Below are 13,208 nucleotides of genomic sequence, written 5' to 3' on the forward strand. Positions count from 1 at the left end.
TTTTAAAAACTTTTCAATTTAGAACAACTGTGGACTTAGAGGAAGGTGCAAGAACAGTAGAGATCTGTGTGCTTTACCCCCAGGTCTGCTATTTTACATCACTGTGGTATTAACATCATACCAAACCTGGAAATCAACATAGGTCCAATACAGCTAACTGACCTTACTCATTTTTTATTCATTTTGGCAGGCACTCATTTGTGTGTGTATGTGTGTTTGTGGTTTTATGCAATTTTACCTATGGGCTTCCCAGATGGCTCAGTGGTAAAGAATCCACTTGCCAATACCTGGCTTCAGTTCCATTCCCTGGAGAAGGAAATGGCAACCTACTCCAGTATTCTTGCCTGGGAAATCCCATGAACAGAGGAGCTTGGTATGCTACTGTCCATGGGGTCGCAAAAGAGTCTGCCATGATTTAGTGACTGAACAACAGATTCCTATAACCACTGCCACAAACTGGTGGTGCAGAGGTTAAAGCGTCTGCCTGCAATGTGGGAGACCTGGGTTCGATCCCTGGGTCAGGAAGATCCCCTGGAGAAGGAAATGGCAACCCACTCCAGTATTCTTGCCTAGAGAATCCCGTGGATGGAGGAGCTTGGTGGGCTACAGTCCACGGGTCGCAAAGAGTCAGACACGACTGAGCAACTTCACTTTCACTTTCACTGCCACAAACAAGATAGAGAATCTTCCAGCACCAGGAGAAACCCCCAGTCCTACTGCTCATCTGACAGTAGCCACCCCCTTCCCATAGACCCTAATCTATTTTTGTCTCTGCCATTCTGCTCTTAAAGATGACAACTCTACTCTTCCTCAAGGGCTGCCAGGGAGCTCTAAGCTTCTAGGCTGCTTCTGGTCTGAATCACTTCTGAAATCTGACTTGTGATAACAAATCTCTACCAGAGGAACAAAATTTGAAGTCTTTGCATAACATGGCTCTCTCCTCCTCCCTGTGTTTTTCTAGGTCCTCACACATGAAGACATGCCCTGCAGAGAATGAAAAGCCAGGCTTAAAAAGCACTTCTCCCAGAGTGATGTTGATTTCAGCCAGACACATTTCTACTGAGCACATACTCTGTGTAGGGCGTTGTTCTGGGGTCTGAGGATACACAGACTTTATACTCAGACAAATCTCATTTGGGTTCTGACTCTGCCATATACCAGCTATGTGATCTTGGGCAACTGATTGACCTCTCTGAGCCTCAGGTTCTCCATGAGTGAAACAGCAGTGAGGTTTCCATGAGATCAGACATTTGAAGTGTTTAGCCTAGCAGAGTATCAATGCTTCATAAACGGTGCTGTAATGATGCTGGTTACACATCCCCAAAGAGCCCAGAGCTTGGCCCACAGAGACTTTTCTTTTCTGTGCGTTCTTTAAATTTTTTTTACTTTTAACTGGAGGATAATTACTTTACAATATTGGGCTGGCTTCTGCCAAACACCAACATGAATCAGCCACAGATATATGTAACCACAGAGACTTTTCAAAGTCTATGGACAAATTAACTCCATAATTCTATAGAGTAAGAGCTGGACATATATTATTTTTACACCTTTCCTAAAGTGGCCCAGAGAGGGGAAGTAACTTACCCACAGTCACACAGCTGATAAGTGTCAAAGGGTAGATTAGAACCCAAGTTTCTAACTTTTCAGTTCAGTCACTCAGTCATGTCTGAATTTTGTGACCCCATGGACTGCAGCATGCCAGACTTCCCTGTCAATCACCAACTCCTGGAGCTTGCTCAAACTCATGTGCATCGAGTCAGTGATGCCATCCAACCATCTCATCCTCTGTTGTCCCCTTCACCCGCTTTCAATCTTTACCAGCATCAGGGTCTTTTCCAATGAGTCAGTTCTTCGCATCAGGTGGCCAAAGTATTGGAGCTTCAGTTTCAGCATCAGTTCTTCCGATGAATATTCAGGACTGATTTCCTTTACGACTGACTGGTTGGATCTCCTTGCAGTCTAAGGGACTCTCAAGAGTCTTCTCCAACACCACATCTCAAAAGCATCAATTCTTCAGCACTCAGCTATCTTTATGGTCCAACTCTCATATCCATATGTGACTACTGGAAAAACCATAGCTTTGACTAGACAGACCTTTGTCAGCAAAGTAATGTTTCTTCTTTTTAATATGCTATCTAGGTTGGTCATAGCTATCCTTTCAAGGAACAAGTGTCTTTTAATTTCATGGCTGCTGTCACCATCTGCAGTCATTTTGGAGTCCCCCAAATTAAAGTCTGTCACTATTTCCATTGTTTCCCCATCTATTTGCCATGAAGTGATGACACCAGATGCCACGATCTTCATTTTTGAATGTTGAGTTTTAAGCCAGCTTTTTAACTCTCCTCTTTCACTTTCATCAACAGGCTCTTTAGTTTCTCTTCACTTTCTGCTGTAAGGGTGGTGTCATCTGCATATCTGAGGTTATTGATATTTCTCCCAGAAATCTTGATTCCAGCTTGTGCTTCATCTAACCCAACATTTCTCATGATGGACTCTGTATATAAGTTAAATAAGCAGGGTGACAATATATAGCCTTGACATATTCCTTTTCCAATTTGGAACCAGTCTGTTATTTCATGTCCAGTTCTAACTGTTGATTCTTGACCTGCATACAGATTTCTCAGGAGGCAGGTGAGGTGGTCTGGTATTCCCAACTCTTTCAGAGTTTTCCATAGTTTGTTGTGATCCACACAGTCAAAAGCTTTGGCATAGTGAATAAAGCAGAAGTAAATGTTTTTCTGGAACTCTCTTGCTTTTTCAATGACCCAACGGATGTTGGCAATTTGATCTCTGGTTCCTCTGCCTTTTCTAAATCCAGCTAGAACATCTGGAAGTTCTTGTTTCTGGTGCTCTTGGAACTTTTCTGGTTCAAGTGTCTCCTTCCATGGAAGTCTGATCACTTCCTCAAAGCCTACACACCCTCAGGTCGTCTCTTATATGCTCTATGGTACTCCATCATTTATTTGCTTTGTCATATTTTTTGCCTCTGTGCATTTTGTGCAGTCTTTTGACTGCCATATCTCCTCTGAACAGTAGACTCCATAAAGGCAGGTGCTGCCCGGCAGGGTAGGGAGGCTCCCTGCAGGGGAGATGGGCAGATGAGTGATGGTGCATGCTCCATCTACAACAACAGGCTGCTTCCCTGTGGGCAGTCGCTGGCTGCTCCAGGGGTGAGGCTGGCCAGCACCACGGCCCTCACCAGCCCGATGGGGCTCTGAGCACAGAAACAATCACCCCCAGGGAGTAGGGCCGTGGAGAGAATCACCAGGGCCACCTGCCCCCAAGCAGGACCAGGTGAGAACGATGAAAGCAGGCTGCACTTCAGGATGGTGAGTGTCTCATATACCCGGGCTTCTGCAGGGGCGTCTGCAGGGCTTGATTTCTGGAATCCTAGGATGATCCGTGGTTTCACATACTGGGGCCTGATCGTGATGATTGTTCTGCTCACATTGAGCAAAACTTCTTTCTGTTTTATCCTCAATTTAGTGTCCTTTTATTTTTCCAGTTTCTAATGGAGCACCTGTGGGCCTATCTATGTCTGTCTGTATTTCTCTCCATCTACTCCTCCTCTTCTCTTCCTAACAGGCCTTCTCTCTCATCCCTTTTCTCAGGAGTTCTCCTCCCTCACTCAGTAATTCAGAGGTTGTGTCTCAAGGAGAAATGATTCCTTAAAAAAAATTTTTTTTTTTTAAATTTGGTTGTGCCAGGTCTTAGCTGCAGCATGTGGGAATCTAGTTCCCTGAGCAGTGAGCACTCAAACCAGCGCCCCCTGCAGTAGGTGGGTGGAGTCTTAACCCCTGGACCACTAGGGAAGTCCCGATAATTCCTCTTTTAGCCCCAGTGGCCTTCTGTACTGCAGTGGGACTCATTCCTCTGACTTCCTGTGGCTTGGATCCAGCATGGATTCACGTGTACGTGGCAGAGACTATCTTGCTTCCTGATGTCCACGGCTCTGATTTCTCCTCTCTTCACTCAGACAAGGTACGCAACTGCGCATCTCAGCCCCAACTTAGCACTTTATGACTTAGGGCCTGTCTCCTCTCTGTGCCTCAGTTTCCCTATCTGTAAAGCAGACATCATAATGGCACCTACTTGCCAGGTTGTATGAGGTTTAACATAACCACTTGTGTGACACCCCCAGGCTTAGTGTGTAGTAAGCGCTCAATAAAGTTAGTGATCCTAAATCTTATGATCACCATTATCCTTCCTCTAAAAATACTGTTCTCTTTGTTCTCTGTCTCTGTCAAGAGGTGTGTCCAGAGAGTAGGTACCCAGCCATCTGCTTAAGCCCCACACGTGTGCATGCTCAGTCATTAAATCGTGTCCAACTCTTTTGCAACCCCTTAGACTGTAGCCCACCAGGCTCTTCTGTCCATGGGATTTCCCAGGCAAGAATACTGGAGTGGGTTGCCATTTCCTTCTGCAGGGGATCTTCCTGACCCAGGGATTGAACCCACATCTCCTGCACTGGCAGGCGGATTTGTTGCCACTGAGCCTCCAGGGAAGCCCTTAACCGACACAGTGCTGCACCCCATCTGCAGGCGTCTTGTGGTCGGATGCCTAGTCTCTCTCTGCCCCCTCCGTGGTGGCTCCACTGTCACTGATGCCCATTTCCCGAGCGTCCCCAGGACTCCACGCACATGGAGGGCGGGCCTCTGGGTCCTGAGCACTCACATACCATGTGCTTCTCCTGCCTCAGGGCCGCGTCCAGCTGCAGCAGGTCTTTCAAGTGGAGGTTGTAGATGCACAAGTCAAGGTCCACACTGAGAAGCGCAAAGAGAAACAGAAGAGACTTTCAGCGGATCTGAAGCGGGGCCTGAGGTTGCCGAGTTATCAGGACATCCCTGCTCGGGACGAGCCACGGTGCACCCTGACTCCAGACGTTAAATTCGGCAGTGTGCTAAGATTCCTCACAGCCACCCAAGGCACTTAGGAGAAATCAAAGAACATGTCTGAAACCCACCTGTGGCCAGAAGGGCACAGCTGCTCGAGAATCAAAGACGGGAGACAGGAACAGATGGAAGGTAAGAAAAATGAACACTTCCCCTGGCCCCGCCCCGGGCATTTTCAGGTCTAGCATCAAGTGTCATCCTTCCCCTCTGCCTTCATGTACACATTCTCATGCCCATTTTACAGATGGGAAAACTGACTCAGGAAATCAACAGTCAGAGAAACCTAGTAGCAATCATGTGGTCACAGGGGCAGGGAAGTGACAGCATGTAGAAAAAGGCCTTTGACTTTTTCTCCTACACAAGCAAAGGTGTTTTAAATACTACACTCCCACCTGAGCTATTAGGAGTTCTCTTCGTCCGAATGCTTAGAAACATCCCTTTCCAGCCTGGTAGGGGAGCCAAGAAAGCTCCAAGTCAATGACGTCCCTTCTTTCTGGGGCCCTCTGCAGGGTCAACATCTTCTGAGCCCTCTCTCTCTCCCCAGCCCTGAGCCAGGTTGTGCCTTGTTCATCTCGCCCAAGGCCTGCAGGGACTTATAGAAATTCAGAGTCAACAGAGGCCCCAGGACTAACACACAAATCTGCCAACTACTTTACTGAATAACTACTGTGTGCTGAACTCTGCTCTGGACTGGGCGTTTTGGCAATTTAGAGCGTGGACTGCTAACAACAAGGCATCGGGGTTAAACTTGGCTCCAACGCTCACCTGCTGTGTGATCTTGGGCAAGTCACAGCCTCTTTGTGTCTCATTTTATTCTTTGTAAAATGAAGGCAATATTAGCATCTACTTCACAACCTTTATGACTGAGGGCTGTTAAGAGGAATTAATTATTTGACTCATGAATATTTATTCATCATTTTATCTGTCTCAGGCTCCCACTGGCTGGTAGAACGCAGCTGTGAATAAGACAGACCTGGTCTTCGTGCTCATGAGATAATCTCTGCAAAGTGCTTATTATTTTGTACACAGAAGGCACTTAATCAGTGCCAGCCGCTGCTATGCAGGGCATGAGGCAGGTCAGTGCTTAGAAGAGCCTCTCCAGTCTCTCCCCCAGGACCCAGGCCAGGTTCCCTAACCCATCTGCCAGCCAACGCCACACATTCAGCTCCAGCTCTGACACTGGGTCGCTGTGTCCATGGCTGAGTCCTTAACCACTCTGGGCCTCCATTTCCTCCACTGACCAGGATATGGCCCATCGGTCTGAGTCCTCCACCCGCCCCCTCCTCACCTCTCGCAGGTCAGCACCTCGGGGAAGCTGCCTGCTCCAAGGAAGCTACGACCCAGGAACCTGTCATCGCTGGCTGCCGAGTGGACGCTGGAAGAGGAGCTGCAGTCGTCCTTCTCGGCCTGGCTCAGGCTCCCCAGGCTGCTGGAAGGGGACGCCTCCAGTGGCTGGTTCGGCAGGACGGCCTGCTTTAAGGTTTCGTGCAGAGATGGGTTGGAGGAACCGTCGGCCAGAGGCTGGGGGACAGGAGACAAAGCGCCCTCTCAGTCTACGTGACCCATCACCAGCGTGTTTCTGTAATTCTACCCACGACACACGCAGTGGGTCCCAGGAAGGCCAGGCCGGGGAGGATGGGGAGGGTGTGAGTGGATCTTGCAGCTTCTACCCCAGGGGCATGGCCGTGGCCCCAGGGACCCGCATCACAGCTCTTGTCTCATCCTTCATCCCTGGAGGCTGGCCCCTCTGCATCAGGCTCCTCCCCGCCAGCTCTCAGACCCCAGGCCTGCTCTGTCTGTTGACCCACCTTCCTTATCAGGGAACGCCGCTGCCCACTGCCATGACAACATGAGGACACAGCCTAGTGCCTGGCAAACCTGGAGGGCTCAGCAAACATCAGCTGTCCGTGTGTCCAGCCTCAAATCTGCTGCTCCCAGAGGTGTGTGCAGAGGGCACTGAGCTGGCGGCTAGCTCCAAACCCTCACTGTCATCCCATGCTTCGGGGCCTTTCCGGATTCTGGTTCCCATGCATCAAATTCCCCTCAGTCACCATCTGCGGAGCAGAAACCTCCTTCCCTCCAGACACAGACCCCTGCATCTTCCTTCCCTGCTCCCCGGGCCCGGCACGGGCTGGATTCCACAGGTCCTGGGTCATTTTTGTCCTGCCTGACCACACACTGTCCTACAAGATCTGCAGGGCTCAGAGGGCATCCAGGTGAGGACAGTGCCCTCCTGACCACGAGATAATCCGCAGTGCCCACCACCGAGCCTGCCCAGCACAGGTACTCATGAGGAATAAACGCCCTGAGTCTGGGAGTTTTGAGCCGTCACCCATCCACCAGATAGTGAAGGAAGTGGTTTCCAGTGTGTGTCCAGGAAGCAGTTCCATGAACTATAAGCAGTTACTGCTCATTGTGAATGTTCCACAGAAAAATTAGTTTAGGAAAGTCTGTGTGAACAAAGTAGAATCATTTATCCCCCTTTTTTGGCCGTGTCACAGCTTATGGGATCTTAATTCCCCAGTTAGGGATCAAACCTGTGTCCCTTTTCAGGAGCATGGAGTTTTAACCACTGGACTGCCAGGGAAGTCCCTGGAATCATTTCTTTGGTGCAGGAATTCTCAGAGCTTTCGCTATGCTCTGCTGTCCTCAAAAGCAAGTAATAATTTAAAAAACTGAACGTGTACTGAGTGTGTAGACATCAAACACTGTTCTAAGTCTTATGCCTAATACCCCATCTAACCCTCAAGACAACTAGGTGAGGAAGGAGGGCTCTTCATCCCCATTTAATTGATGAAGAAACTGAGGCCCTGAGAAGTCAGGAAATGGCTAGGAGTAAATGACTGAGCTGGGAGCTAGGTTCAAGCCTGTCTTCTTTATCACCAGGAGAGCAGGCCATCCTTTCCTCAACTTATTCGAGCAGGAAATTCCTTCTTTCATGGAGCATCTCCTAGGCCGAGGGCTGCCTGAAGCATTAGGGATTATGCTGCCCTCTGCAAAATGCCTGGCCCCAGGTGTGAACTCCTGGTTCCAGGTGTAAGACCTGCGGGTACGACGTTGGCGCTGCCACTTCCTGCAGCATGACCTCCGACAGGTCATCAGCCTCTCTGGGCTTCAGTTTCCTTGTGCATCAAGTGGAGATAACGGTATTATTTACCTTACAGGCACATGGCGAGGAACACTAAAACGCCTAATGTGTCACAGATGCTGAGGGTTATGCTGGCCCCACAGTAAGTGCTCAGTTAAGAGTCAGCTGCTGGCATGAGTCCTGGGGTCTCTGAATGAGGAGCAATGTTAGTAACATGTATTAGCATCAGTATTTGTGTTAGTGCTGAAAGAGGAGAGTGGATGCTGCCCCATGGTGCTGTCGCCTGGAGTCATGAGAATACCTTGCTCCACCATGGGCATACCCTGTGCCTGGCAACACCATCGTAACGTGGATTCACCCTAAAGTCATGCTCCATTACAAAGCCACAAAATTATCCCTATTAAAATGACTTGCCATAAGATCCTCAAATAGGACCCCAAATTGCACATTTGCGTCTCCCCACTCCTACCCCAATCTCCAGCACATTACTGGTAAATTGCATTTCTAAGACGGAGCTCAGGACACTTACCCTGAACTTCTGATTGATGGGATAGACAACTTTTGCCTTCAGTGCAAACGCTGTGATATTGCTGTTGAAAGACGGCTCGTATTCCTGGGAAGAAGAAAGAATAAATGGCGCGGGGAGGCTTTTGGTGAAATGAAGGACAAACCACCAAGTTTCCAAAGTGCCACATCCCATTGGTAACAGTGGCCCTGGGAAGGGACGACAACAGACACATTTAGAGCCAAGCAGTGCTCACTTGCTAGGAGGATGGATGGATGGATAGATGGATGAATGGATGGATAGATGGATACATGAGTGGATGGACAGATGGATGGGGCAGGTGGATGGATGGATGGATAGATGGGTGTCCGGATGGATGTGGGAGAGACAGAGGTACAAGTGGGTGAGGGGATGAATAGACAGATGTTACAAAGCACATTCTTAATTTAATTCCAAGTCTTCAGCTTTGGAAGAAATAAGGATTTAAATAACATGACAACACCAAAACTTTTCCTAAAAGTTGCGAATCACCTTAATATTTTTAGCACTACCAAGTATATAAAAACTTACGTGTGGCAATATTCATGCAAGGCTTTTTATTAGATCATACGTGCTTCGGCAGATCTTTTCACTTTTCTGAGCCTCCGTCTGCCCAGACAGGAAGTAGGTAGCCTATCTCCCCCAGGGACGGGGACGTAGATGTGGACAAAGCCCCCAGCGGAGATGCTAGAACAGAGCCCAAGTGAGGCGATGGACCACTTTGAATCTCAATAGTAAAGAGCTGCCATCAACCTCTGCTCAGGACCCATCTCCCTGACACAGCTGAACAGACGGACTCGTAGCCTGCTCCACGGCCCCACATCCTCTCTGTATCACTCTCCTGTTAGGGTCACCCCTGGACTTTGCACAGTCAGTGTTGAATAAGGGCTTGGACACATTCAGTGGGTGAATGAAGTCAAGCAGACAGACCGGTCAGGAGCCTGGCCCTCCAGGCTGGGGGGAATCTCAACTCAGCAACCAGATGCCAACACCTTTCTACTAAATCTTAAGGAAAAAAAAAAAAAAAAAAGAACTCCATGACAAATGATTGATTGCCAATTGCCACATTCTACTTGGAACCACAAACCCTATCACAGGGAATGCAGAAGAACTTATCACTTCCTCATAGCGTGAGACATTGAAACAGCACCCGACAGAGCCTGTGATGTGGTTTGTGCCCATCTTCAGAAAGGATTTCACCACAGTGCCCTTCTGAGCGGGACAGAAGGAAGCTCTGCAGCAGGGCCCTATGTCTTGTCATGCCTGTCTCTACCTGTGTGTGTGCTAAGTAACTTCAGTCGTGTCCGACTCTTTGCGACCCCATGGACTGCAGCCCACCAGGCTCCTCTGTCCACAGGATCCTCCAGGCAAGAATACTGGAAGGGGTTGCCATGCCCTCCTCCAGGGGATCTTCCCAACCCAGGGATCAAACCCAGGTCTTTATGTCTAGCTGCACTGCAAGCAGTTTACCACTGCTTACAAAAACAGACTCAGACGACAAGAATGGGGGACGTCCCCCAACGTGTGCCACCTCCTTAACTTCCAAGGATGCTGCCATTTCCCAGATGGAGAAGATGGCACGGAGAGGCTGAGCTGTGCACCCGAGGTCACACAGCTATTCAACGTCCGGATTGGGACTTGAGCTCAGATTCCCTAGCTCTCCTCTTCAGCTGCCACCGTCCGTCTCCTTCCACGAGACAGAAATGAGAACAAGAGGAAGAGCCATGCAATTGCAAGGTCAGTGGGAGTTTAGAGGAGAAGCCCCCAGGTCAGCCTCACCACACCCCAGGGACACAAGTCAGATCCTGAGGTCCTGGTCACTCCCACACCTGCCACATCCAATCAACCACGAAGCCCACCAGCCTAACCTTCTAAGCGTCTCTCTAGGGCCACAATCCAGGCCCAGGCCATCATCGTACTTACCCCAGTGGGCTGGAACAGCCTCTGACGTGACTCCCTATGCATGTACCAAGGACTTACTCCATGCTTGATGCATGTCTGCTCATTTCACTACGACTCTATCATGATCATGCCCATTTCACAGAGAGGTAAAGCAAGGCTCGGAGGTGGACACTTTCCAAGCCAGTCTCCCAAAGCAACCAAAAGCCTTTTTTTAAAAAAAATGACTGCTCTTTTTTAAAATTTTTGGCTGCACAGGCTCTTTGTTGCAACGTGGATGCGAGCTTTCTCTAGTTAGAGCACTCAAGCTTAGTTTCCCTGCGACATGTAGAATCTTAGTTCCCCGACCAGAGATCGAACCTGTGTGCCCTGCATTGGAAGGCGGATTCTTAACCACTGAAGCACTAGGGAAGTCCCTCAAACAAGCTTTTAACCATACAACTCCCTAGCTTCCTTGGCTTTCCTTGGATCTGAGTGAACACAGAATAGCTGCCCCCAGCCCACAGCAGCCCATCAGTCACAGTCTCTTCAATCTTTGCTGGGAAAATGGTACAACAGCGTGGCAGTAAGACCAAAAAGGCTGACTTCAGAACTGGCGACATACTTTGCGAGGCCCAGTGCCAAATGAAAATAGGGGCTGGGGTGCATCTGTGTGGGAGGGGCCCTTAGTCAAAAGTGATTAAGAATCTCAAGACAGCAAAGTCCAGGAACAGGGAGGGGGTAACTGGGCAGAGGGCCTCAGTGGCCACATGGGAGGTCATCCGCCTATGAAGCTGGCCTCCGGAGACGATCCGGGGAAGACAACACTTCTTCAACGAAAGATGGGGAAGCAGAAACGGCCTGCGCGTTTTTACACTTCTTCCGAACAGAGGTGGAGAGAAAGGGCAGAGTGGAAGGGGGTGGAAAATGAGAGGAAGGATTGTTTTCTGCCTTCCAGGGGCTCATCTTCTACAGGGGAGACACCAAACACACACGCAGTTCAGGGAAAAACATAACATGAGAATCAAAGGATGCAGACACAGGGGTCCACCTGAGACGTGCAGACGTGGAGCTGAGGACCCGGAGCCTGGGCTGCTTCCAGTTTCTCACAGCTCTTCTTATTAAGTTCCGCTGTCCTCTAAATTCTGATCATCTCCCCAACCGTAGCAACACATTTATTCAGAAAATAGGCTGTAGTGCAGATTTACAATGTAAAACTTCTTCAGCTGAAGCAACGCAATTATTCAGAAAATTAAAACATAATTGTTGGAAAAGAAAAACCATTTCACTCACCCAAAAAAGGTACTCTTTTCAGCAAATGCACAGACGCATCCAGAGGGGAGCTGTGCCCCACCACCCCTCCCTTCTCCAAAGCCAAAGGATAGGACGAGGCTGTGAAGCAGCAGTCCTCAGAGTCTTCTGGAACTTTCTGTGTATTTTTGGCTAATGTGAGTTATTTATCAAAACAGAGTTCATGCAAGGAGTGACTTGGACCCCAAATGCCTTGGTTTTCTGGGCATTGGAGGGTGTCAGGGTTATAGCTCATCGCCCTGTTAAAGTCAGCCCTGCCCTCATTCCTTGACAAGCTCAGCCTGCTGTAGACAGGGGTATTTCAGCAAAGCCAGTCACCGGAACAGGCAGATCTTTAACTCTTGGCAATTATTAGCTAGATAATGGGCATCGGCGAGGCACACCTAAATAGTTCACAGGTAAAACATTACTAGGTGGAAGAAGTGGGTTAGCCTTCTGGGAGGCAGACAGACTGGGCTCCCCAGCAAAGACTGCTTCATTCTGTGCTAGAGGGATTTACAGAGTTGATTCATGGCTGACCCTATGGGGCCGCCACCACTACTGTCATGGCAAAGCTCAGAAGCCTGAGGCTCAGAGAGGTTGGGTCACTTGCCCAATGGCACACAGCACACAGGTGGCAGAGCTGGGCCTGGGTTCCAGGATTCTGGATCCCAAAGGCAGTGTTTTTTTTTTTTGCATCATATCTGAGGTCGTCTTCTGTGTGAGAAGAGTTTTTTTTCAAATAGGTTTATTAAAATATCATTCATGCTACTGAACCATGTAAACTGTACAATTTAATGCTTTTTGTAATATACACAGAAACATGCAACCCTTGCTACAGTCAATTTTAGAACATTTTTGTCATTTTGTAAGAAACCTGTACCCTTTAGCTGTACCCCCTACCCTCCCACCCCTTGTCCCTACCCTAAGCAACTACCAATCTGCTTTTGGTCTCTTTACGTTCCAGGCATTTCAGATGCTTGGAATCTTACGACATGTGGTCTTTTGTGACCGGTTTCTTTCAGTTAGCATCCTATTTTCAAGGTTCATCTGTGTTGTTTTTACGACTGAACAGTATTTCATTGTATGGAGCGACCACATTCCGATTACTTGTTCATCAGCTGATGGACAGTTGGGGTTTCCAAGTCTGGGCTACTGTGAACAGGGCTGTCAGGAATATTTGCCCACAGGTTTTCTCGAGGATCTTTGTTTTCATTTCTGTCAGCAGAGTTTTAATCCCGAGTGGTGAGGGGATCACAGGGAATGAGAGAGACAGATGAGGGAGAGAGAGAAACTAAGAGAGACATTCCACAGCCACACTGTCACACAGAGACACGTGGAGACACAAAATGAGAGAGATGACATACAGTTAGATGCAATGATAAGCACACCGACAGACACACTGGGAGACAAGCACCTGGAGACAGAGAGGCTGAGCAAGTCAGCTGGAGACACACAGCACAGACGAGGAAAGGCGGACTCATCACTGAGACCAGCCAGGCGCTCTCTCTTC

General features: G+C 48.8%; 1 protein-coding gene across 3 annotated transcripts in view; it reads right to left on the minus strand.

Moving 5' to 3' along the window:
- Window positions 1–13,208, minus strand: part of EVC (EvC ciliary complex subunit 1) — a 91,761-nt gene that overhangs the window by 74,800 nt on the left and 3,753 nt on the right. For all 3 annotated transcript variants that reach the window (XM_068975217.1, XM_068975218.1, XM_068975219.1), the window contains exons 3-5: window positions 8,513–8,596; window positions 6,184–6,416; window positions 4,682–4,766 (exon numbers count right to left, since the gene is read on the minus strand). In XM_068975217.1, the coding sequence (XP_068831318.1) occupies window positions 4,682–4,766; window positions 6,184–6,416; window positions 8,513–8,596 (402 nt within the window). The remainder of the gene's footprint in view (window positions 1–4,681; window positions 4,767–6,183; window positions 6,417–8,512; window positions 8,597–13,208) is intronic.

The sequence above is a fragment of the Capricornis sumatraensis genome, chromosome 7 (assembly GCF_032405125.1).
Source record: "Capricornis sumatraensis isolate serow.1 chromosome 7, serow.2, whole genome shotgun sequence".
Classification (NCBI taxonomy): Eukaryota; Metazoa; Chordata; class Mammalia; order Artiodactyla; family Bovidae; genus Capricornis; species Capricornis sumatraensis.